The sequence below is a fragment of the Phasianus colchicus genome, chromosome 36 (assembly GCF_987193195.1).
Source record: "Phasianus colchicus chromosome 36, bPhaCol1.hap1.1, whole genome shotgun sequence".
In the NCBI taxonomy this organism is placed as follows: domain Eukaryota; kingdom Metazoa; phylum Chordata; class Aves; order Galliformes; family Phasianidae; genus Phasianus; species Phasianus colchicus.
Window position 1 is genome coordinate 2,019,037 of NC_143471.1, and position 9,820 is coordinate 2,028,856.

The following is a 9,820-nucleotide window of genomic DNA, read 5'->3' on the forward strand; positions in this document are numbered from 1 at the left end:
ATCGGGATCCCTTTTAGGGGTCTCCCCCGTGCACCCCTCCCCCCCCTGATTTGCCCCCCTCCCCATATAGGGTGGGCCGCAGTGGCCCGTTTTGACCCCCGGGTTCGGGGGGTCCTGGAAAGGTTCCGCCGTCGCCCCGATTCCTTCAGCCTGGGGGTCTGCAATGGCTGCCAGCTGATGGCGCTGCTGGGGTGGGTGGGTTACCCCCCGGGGGACAACGGTGAGTGGGGGTCCTTTGGGTGGGGGTCTTATGGGGGAGGTGTTGTGGGTGGGGGTCCCGTGGGTGGGGGTGTTTTGGTGGAGGTCCCATGGGTGGGGTCCGGTGGGTGGGGGTGTTTTGGTGGAGGTCCTATGGGTGGGGGTCTTGTGGGGGGGCGGTCACATGGGTGGATGGGTGGGGGTCCTTTGGGTGGGGGTCCTGTGGGTGGGGGTGTTTTGGTGGAGGTCCTATGGGTGGGGGTCCTATGGGGGGTCGGTCACATGGGTGGATGGGTGGGGGTCCTTTGGGTGGGGGTCCTGTGGGTGGGGGTGTTTTGGTGGAGGTCCCATGGGTGGGTGGGGGTCTTATGGGGGGGTGGTCACATGGGTGGATGGGTGGGGGTCCCATGGGTGGGGGTCTGGTGGGTGGGGGTGTTCTGGTGGAGGTCCTATGGGTGGGGGTCCTATGGGGGGGCGGTCACATGGGTGGATGGGTGGGGGTGTTTTGCGTGGGGGTGTTTTGCTGGAGGTCCCATGGGTGGGGGTCTTATTGGGGGAGGCCCTTGGGGAGGAGTTGGGGGTGTTTGGGAGGAGGGGTCCCATGGGTGGGGGGTCCCATGAGTGGGGGTCTTATGGGGGGGATCCCATGGGTGGGGGTTTGGGAGGGGGGTCCCATGGGTGGGGGGGTCCCATGAGTGGGGGTCTTATGGGGGGGATCCCATGGGTGGGGGTTTGGGAGGGGGGTCCCATGGGTGGGGGTCCCATGGGTGGGGGTCTTATGGGGGGGGTCTCATAGGTGGGTGACTCATGAGGGGGGTGTTATGCGGGAGGGGGGGGACCCAAGGGTGGGGGTCCCATGGCTGGGGTCTTATGGGTGGGGGTTTTTTGGGTGGGGGTCCCATGGGGGAGGTGGTGTGGGTGGGGGTCCCGTGGGTGGGGGTGTTTTGGTGGAGGTCCCATGGGTGGGGGTCTTATAGGGGGGGTCCCTTGGGTGGGGGTGTTTTGGTGGAGGTCCCATGGGTGGGGGTCTTATGGGGGAGGCCATTGGGGGGGTTTGGGAGGAGGGGTCCCATGGGTGGGGGTCTTATGGGTGGGGGTCCTTTGGGTGGGGGTCTTATGGGGGGTGTTAGGGGTGGGGGTCCCATGGGGGGAGGCCCATGGGTGGGGGTTTGGGAGGGGGGTCCCATGGGTGGGGGACTCAGGAGTGGGGGTCTTATAGGGGGGGTCCCATGGGTGGGAGTCACTTGGGTGGGGGTCCCATGGGTGGGGGTCTTATGGGGGGAGGCCCTTGGGGGGGGACTTGGGTTTGGGAGGAGGGGTCCCATGGGTGGGGGGTCCTATGGGTGGGGGACTCGTGAGTGGGGGTCTTATGGGGGGGGTCCCATGGGTGGGGGACTCATGAGTGGGGGTCCCTCATTTTGGGACCCCCCCTCATTTTGGGACCCCCCCCTCATTTTCCGACCCCCTTTTCATTTTGGGGACCCCCCCATTTTGGGGACCCCCCCTCATTTCGGGGACCCCCCCTCACATTTTATGCCCCACCCTCATTTTGGGGACCCCCCCATTTTCGAGACCCCCCCCATTTCGGGACCCCCCCTCATTTTGGGGACCCCCCTCACACTTGATGCCCCCCCCCTCATTTTGTGCCCCCCTCCTCATTTTCCGACCCCCTTTTCATTTTGTGGATCCCCCCCCATTTCGGGCCCCCCCCCCATTTTGGCGACCCCCCCTCACATTTTGTGTCCCCCCCTCATTTTGGGGACCCCCCCTCATTTTGGGGACCCCCCTCATTTCGGGCCCCCCCCCCTCATTTTGGCGACCCCCCCTCACATTTTGTGTCCCCCCCTCATTTTGGGGACCCCCCCTCATTTCGGGCCCCCCCCCCTCATTTTGGCGACCCGCCCTCACATTTTGTGTCCCCCCCTCATTTTGGGGATTCCCCCATTTTCGGGACCCCCCCTCAATTTCGGACCCCCCCTCATTTTGTGTCCACCTCCTCATTTCGGGGACCCCCCCCCTATTTTCGGGACCCCCCCTCACATTTTGTGTCCCCCCCTCATTTTGTGTCCCCCCCCCCATTTTCGAGACCCCCCCCATTTCCGATACCCCCCCTCATTTTGTGCGGCCCCCCCCCTCATTTTCCGACCCCCTTTTCATTTTGGGGATCCCCCCCATATTCGGGACCCCCCCTCATTTCGGGCCCCCCCCTCATTTTGGGGACCCCCCCCCCTCACATTTTGTGTCCCCCCCTCATTTTGTGTCCCCCCCCCCATTTTCGAGACCCCCCCCATTTCCGATACCCCCCTCATTTTGTGCGCCCCCCCCCCTCATTTTCCGACCCCCTTTTCATTTTGTGGATCCCCCCCCATATTCGGGACTCCCCCCTCATTTTGGCGACCCCCCTCACATTTTATGCCCCCCCCTCATTTTGGGGACCCCCCCATTTTCAAGACCGCCCTCATTTTGAGGACCCCCCCTCACACTTTACGTCCCCCCCCTCATTTTGGGACCCCCCCCCTCATTTTCCGACCCCCTTTTCATTTTGGGGACCCCCCTCATTTTGGGGACCCCCCCTCATTTTGGGACCCCTCCTCATTTTCTGACCCCCTTTTCATTTTGGGGACCCCCCCATATTCGGGGCCCCCCCCCTCATTTTGGCGACCCCCCCTCACATTTTGTGTCCCCCCCTCATTTTGTGCCCCCCCCCCCATTTTCGGACCCCCCTCATTTTGGGGACCCCCCCTCACACTTGATGCCCCCCCCCTCATTTTGGGGATTCCTTCATTTTCAGGACCCCCCCTCATATTTTGTGTCCCCTCCCTCATTTTGGGGACCCCCCCTCATTTTCCAACCCCCTTTTCATTTCGTGGCCCCCCCCCCATTTCCGAGCCCCTTCTCAGACCCCTCCCCCCTCATTCCACACCCGCCCCCCCCCTCACATTTCGCCCCCCCCCCCCCCCTTTCATTACAGCCGATTCCGACCCCTCCGCCCCCCCCCCGGTTCTGCTGAGCCCAAACGAATCCGGGCGATTCGAGTCGCGCTTCGTCAGCGTGCGGGTGGAAAAGGGGCCGGCGGTGATGCTGAGGGGGATGGAAGGATCCGTGCTGGGGGTCTGGGTGGCACATGGCCAAGGTAGGGGGGCTATGGGGTCGTTATGGGGTCGTTATGGGGTCGTTATGGGGTCGTGGGGAGGCTATGGGGTCGGGATTTGGGGGTCGGGAGGGGGGGTTTTGGGGGATTTTGTGGGGGTTATGGGGCTGGGGAGGGGATATGGGGGGGTTATGGGGCGGTGATGCTGAGGGGGATGGAAGGATCCGTGCTGGGGGTCTGGGTGGCGCATGGCCAAGGTAGGGGGGTTATGGGGTCGTTATGGGGTCGTTATGGGGTCGTGGGGGGGCTATGGGGTCGGGATGGGGTCGGAAAGGGGGCTTATGGGGTTGTGGGGGGGTTATGGGGTGGTGATGCTGAGGGGGATGGAAGGATCCGTGCTGGGGGTCTGGGTGGCGCATGGCCAAGGTAGGGGGGTTATGGGGTCGTTATGGGGTCGTTATGGGGTCGTGGGGGGGTTATGGGGTCGGATGGGGGGGTTATGGGGTCGGGAGGGGGGGTTATGGGGTGGTGATGCTGAGGGGGATGGAAGGATCCGTGCTGGGGGTCTGGGTGGCGCACGGCCAAGGTAGGGGGGCTATGGGGTCGTGGGGGGGCTATGGGGTCGTTATGGGGTCGTGGGGGGGCTATGGGGTGGGGGTGGGGGGGTTATGGGGTTGTGGGGGGGTTATGGGGTGGTGATGCTGAGGGGGATGGAAGGATCCGTGCTGGGGGTCTGGGTGGCGCACGGCCAAGGTAGGGGGGTTATGGGGTCGTTATGGGGTCGGGAGGGGGGGTTATGGGGTCGGGATGGGGGGGTTATGGGGTGGATATGGGGCTGGGGAGGGGATATGGGGTGGATATGGGGGGTTATGGGGCGGTGATGCTGAGGGGGATGGAAGGATCCGTGCTGGGGGTCTGGGTGGCACATGGCCAAGGTAGGGGGGGTTATGGGGTCGTTATGGGGTCGTTATGGGGTCGTGGGGGGGCTATGGGGTCGGGAGGGGGGTTATGGGGTCGTTATGGGGTCGGGAGGGGGGGTTATGGGGTGGTGATGCTGAGGGGGATGGAAGGATCCGTGCTGGGGGTCTGGGTGGCACACGGCCAAGGTAGGGGGGTTTATGGGGTCGTTATGGGGTCGTGGGGGGGCTATGGGGTCGGGATGGGGTCGGAAAGGGGGCTTATGGGGTTGTGGGGGGGTTATGGGGTGGTGATGCTGAGGGGGATGGAAGGATCCGTGCTGGGGGTCTGGGTGGCACACGGCCAAGGTAGGGGGGTTTATGGGGTCGTTATGGGGTCGTGGGGGGGCTATGGGGTCGGGATGGGGTCGGAAAGGGGGCTTATGGGGTTGTGGGGGGGTTATGGGGTGGTGATGCTGAGGGGGATGGAAGGATCCGTGCTGGGGGTCTGGGTGGCGCACGGCCAAGGTAGGGGGGCTATGGGGTCGTGGGGGGGTTATGGGGGATTTTGGGGGGGTTATGGGGCTGGGGAGGGGATATGGGGTCGCTATGAGGTGCTATGGGGGGTTATGGGGTGGTGATGCTGAGGGGGATGGAAGGATCCGTGCTGGGGGTCTGGGTGGCACGCGGCCAAGGTAGGGGGGTTATGGGGTCGTTATGGGGTCGTTATGGGGTCGTTATGGGGTCGTGGGGGGGTTATGGGGTCGGGAGGGGGGGTTATGGGGTGCTATGGGGGGTTATGGGGTGGTGATGCTGAGGGGGATGGAAGGATCCGTGCTGGGGGTCTGGGTGGCACATGGCCAAGGTAGGGGGGGTTATGGGGTCGTGGGGGGGTTATGGGGTCGTTATGGGGTCGTGGGGGGGTTATGGGGTCGGATGGGGGGGTTATGGGGTCGGGAGGGGGGGTTATGGGGTGGTGATGCTGAGGGGGATGGAAGGATCCGTGCTGGGGGTCTGGGTGGCGCATGGCCAAGGTAGGGGGGTTATGGGGTCGTTATGGGGTCGTTATGGGGTCGTGGGGGGGCTATGGGGTGGGGATGGGGGGGTTATGGGATGCTATGGGGGGTTATGGGGCGGTGATGCTGAGGGGGATGGAAGGATCCGTGCTGGGGGTCTGGGTGGCGCATGGCCAAGGTAGGGGGGGTTATGGGGTCGTTATGGGGTCGTTATGGGGTCGGGAGGGGGGGTTTTGGGGGATTTTCGGGGGGTTATGGGGCTGGGGAGGGGATATGGGGTCGTTATGGGGTCGGGAGGGGGGGTTATGGGGCGGTGATGCTGAGGAGGTGCTATGGTGGGGCTGTGGGGTTGGGGAGGGTCTATGGGGTGGATATGGGGGGGTTATGGGGTGGGTATGGGGGGGTTATGGGGTTGTGGGGGGATTGTGGGGTCGGGATGGGGGGGGTTATGGAGTTGTTATGGGGTTATGGGGTGGATATGGGGTGGTGATGCTGAGGAGGTGCTATGGTGAGGCTGTGGGGCTGGGGAGGGGCTATGGGGTGGATATGGGGGGGTTATGGGGTGAGTATGGGGTTGTGGGGTGGTTATGGGGCTGGGGAGAAGCTATGGGGTGGGTATGGGGTTGTGGGGTCAGGATGAGGACTTATGGGGTTGTTTTGGGGTTATGGGGTTGTGGGGGGGTTGTGGGGTCGGGATGGGGGGTTATGGATTTGTTATGGGGTTATGGGGTGGATATGGGGTGGTGATGCTGAGGAGGTGCTATGGTGAGGCTGTGGGGTTGGGGGGGTCTATGGGGTGGATATGGGGCGGTTATGGGGTGGGCATGGGGTTGTGGGGTGGGATGGGGGGGTTATGGGGTTGTGCGGGGGTTATGGGATGGATAAGGGGGCTATGGGGGGGCTATGGGGTGACTGTGGGCCATCGATGGTGCTGCCAACCGCACCCCATAACCTCTCAACCCCATAACCAACCCACAACCCCATAACCCCACACCCCATATCCACCGCATGTCCAACCCATATCCACCCCATAACCCCATGTCCCCCCCATACCCCGTGTCCTTCCATAACCCCATATCTCCCCATAATCCCATATCCCCCATAACCCCATAACCTGAAACCCCCCATAACCCCATAATCCCCCATAACCCCATTTCCCCCTATATCCCCCATATCCCCCATAACCCCATGAGCCCTCATAACCCCATCCCCCCCTTTACCCCATATCCCCCATAACCCCATACCCCCCTATATCCCCCCATATCCCCCATATCCCCCCATAACCCCATGACCCCTCATAACCCCATATCCCCCATAACCCCATAACCACCCCATATCCCCCCATCCCTCCCCATCCCCCCCATAACCCCCCATAACCCCATGTCCCCCATAACCCCATATCCCCCCATATCCCCCCATAACCCCATAATCCCCATATCCCCTCATTTCCCCCCATATCCCCTCATAACCTGAAAACTCTATATCCCCCATATACACCCCATACCCCCCCATAACCCCATATCCCCCCATATAACCCCCTCCCCCCCATTCCAGGCCGCTTCCGTTTCCGCCACCCCCCCACCCTCCGCGCGCTGCAGACTTCCGGTCTCCCGCCCCTCCATGACCCCCGCCCCCCCCCCATTCCAAGCCGCTTCCGTTTCCGCCCCCACCCTCCGCGCCCTGCAGACTTCCGGTCTTCCACCCCTCCATGACCCCCCCCCCCCCCCATTCCAAGCCGCTTCCGTTTCCGCCCCCCCCCCTCCGCGCGCTGCAGACTTCCGGTCTTCCGCCCTTCTTTGACCCCCCCCCCCTCCCTCCCATTCCAGGCCGTTTCCGTTTCCGCCACCCCCCCACCCTCCGCGCCCTGCAGACTTCCGGTCTTCCGCCCCTCCATGACCCCAGCCTGCCCTTCCTCCCATTCCAGGCCGTTTCCGTTTCCGCCACCCCCCCACCCCCCCGCGCCCTGCAGACTTCCGGTCTTCCGCCCTTCTTTGACCCCCCCCCCTCCCATTCCAGGCCGCTTCCGTTTCCGCCACCCCCCCACCCTCCGCTCCCTGCAGACTTCCGGTCTGACGCCCCTCCTTGACCCTCCCCCCCCCCCCCATTCCAAGCCGCTTCCGTTTCCGCCCCCCCTCCTCCGCGCGCTGCAGACTTCCGGTCTTCCGCCCTTCTTTGACCCCCCCCCCTCCCTTCCATTCCAGGCCGTTTCCGTTTCCGCCACCCCCCCACCCTCTGCTCCCTGCAGACTTCCGGTCTCCCGCCCCTCCATGACCCCCCCCCCCCCCCATTCCACGCCGCTTCCGTTTCCGCCACCCCTCTCCGCGCGCTGCAGACTTCCGGTCTTCCACCCCTCCATGACCCCACATAACCCCCCCTCCCTCCCATTCCAGGCCGTTTCCTTTTCCGCCACCCCCCCACCCTCCGCTCCCTGCAGACTTCCGGTCTCCCGCCCCTCCATGACCCCTCCCCCCCCCCATTCCAAGCCGCTTCCGTTTCCGCCCCCCCCCCCTCCGCGCCCTGCAGACTTCCGGTCTTCCACCCCTCTGTGACCCCACCCCCCTCCCTCCCATTCCAGGCCGCTTCCGTTTCTGCCACCCCCCCCTCCGCGCGCTGCAGACTTCCGGTCTCCCGCCCCTCCATGACCCCCCCCCCCATTCCAAGCCGCTTCCGTTTCCGCCCCCACTCTCCGCGCCCTGCAGACTTCCGGTCTTCCACCCTTCTTTGACCCCCCCCCCCTCCCTCCCATTCCAGGCCGCTTCCGTTTCCGCCACCCCCCCACCCTCCGCGCCCTGCAGACTTCCGGTCTTCCGCCCCTCCATGACCCCAGCCTGCCCTTCCTCCCATTCCAGGCCGTTTCCGTTTCCGCCACCCCCCCACCCTCCGCTCCCTGCAGACTTCCGGTCTGACGCCCCTCCTTTACACCGACGACGGCGGCCGCCCCACGGTTTCGTACCCCATGAACCCCAACGGTTCTCCCGGGGGGGTGGCCGCCCTCTGCTCCCCCTGCGGCCGCCACCTGGCCGCCATGCCGCACCCCGAGCGGGGGGTGCTGAGGTGGCAGTGGCCCCATTGGCCCCACGCGTGGGGGGGGGAGTTCGGGGCGGCCGTGGGGCCGCGGTGGGGCGGGGAAAAGCGGGGGGGGGCGGCGCCGTGGTTGAAGATGTTCCTCAACGCCAGGGAGTGGTGCGAGCAAACGGAGACTTAGGGGGCGCGGGGTGAGGCATGGAGGGACCCCAGCCCCATAGATTGACCCATAGAGGGACGTCAGACCCAGAGATTGACCCATAGATGGAGATCAGACCCATAGATTGACCCATAGAGGGACGTCAGACCCATAGAGGGACCCATAGATGGACATCGGACCCATAGATTGACCCATAGATGGACCCATAGATGGACCCATAGGGTGACCCATAGATGGACCTCAGCCCCATAGATCGACCCATAGAGGGACCCATAAGGGGGCCTCGGACCCATAGATTGACCCATAGATGGAGATCAGACCCATAGATTGACCCATAGAGGGACCCGTAGGGGGGCCTCAGACCCATAGATTGACCCATAGATGGACATCAGCCCCTTAGATTGACCCATAGAGGGACCCATAGGGGAGCTTCAGACCCATAGAAGGACCTCAGACCCATAGATTGAACCATAGATGGACCTCAGACCCATAGATGGACCCATAAGGGGGGCTCGGACCCATAGATTGCCCTACAGATGGACCCATAGATGGACCCATAGGATGACTCATAGATGGACCCCAGCCCCATAGATTGACCCATAGCCAGACCCCAGCCCCATAGCTGGATCCCAGCCCCACAGATTGCCCCATAGCCAGACCCCAGCCCCATAGCCGGATCCCAGCCCCATAGATTCCCCCATAGCCAGACCCCAGCCCCATAGCCAGACCCCAGCCCTATAGATTACCCCATAGACGACCCCAGCCCCATAGATTGCCCCATAGCCAGACCCCAGCCCCATAGATTGCCCCATAGACAACCCCAGCCCCATCGATTGCCCCATAGAGGGACCCCAGCCCCATAGATTGCCCCATAGAGGGACCCCAGCCCCATAGATTCCCCATAGGCGACCCCAGCCCCATCGATTGCCCCATAGAGGGACCCCAGCCCCATAGATTGCCCCATAGATGACCCCAGCCCCATCAATTCCCCATAGACGACCCCAGCCCCATAGATTGCCCCATAGCCGGACCCCAGCCCCATCGATTCCCCATAGGTGACCCCAGCCCCATAGATTGCCCCATAGCCAGACCCCAGCCCCATCGATTGCCCCATAGACGACCCCAGCCCCATCGATTGCCCCATAGACGACCCCAGCCCCATGGATTCCCCATAGGTGACCCCGGCCCCATAGATTGCCCCATAGACGACCCCATTGTGTCGCTGTGTCCCCGTCGGTCGCCATTTTGGGTTGAAAAAATCCGTATTTAATAAAAAAGCGATTTCTTCCTCCGCGGCGTCACGTGACATCGAAGGAGCGACGAAAAAACGCGGCGGCGCCGAAAGGGTTAAGCTGGGGTGGGGGCGTGGCTTTGAGGCGTGACGTCACCACGCGGTGGGCGGGGCTACGGCGCCGCGCTGCGTTCGCTCGCTCGG

At 63.9% G+C, this 9,820-nt stretch overlaps 1 protein-coding gene across 2 annotated transcripts in view; it reads left to right on the forward strand.

Moving 5' to 3' along the window:
• PFAS (phosphoribosylformylglycinamidine synthase) overlaps positions 1 to 9,674 on the forward strand; it is a 99,958-nt gene extending 90,284 nt beyond the window's left edge. Inside the window, exons 27-30 of one of the 2 annotated variants that reach the window (XR_016461090.1) lie at positions 71 to 220; positions 3,170 to 3,331; positions 8,051 to 9,440; positions 9,471 to 9,674. Coding sequence is in view for 1 of the 2 variants with exons in the window: in XM_090129480.1 (XP_089985606.1) it covers positions 71 to 220; positions 3,170 to 3,331; positions 8,051 to 8,406 (668 nt within the window). In the remaining variant the exon portion in view is untranslated. Of the gene's footprint in view, positions 1 to 70; positions 221 to 3,169; positions 3,332 to 8,050 lie in introns of both variants that reach the window. The other variant, XM_090129480.1, reaches the window with a different exon arrangement.
• Positions 9,675 to 9,820: the final 146 nt, after the last annotated feature.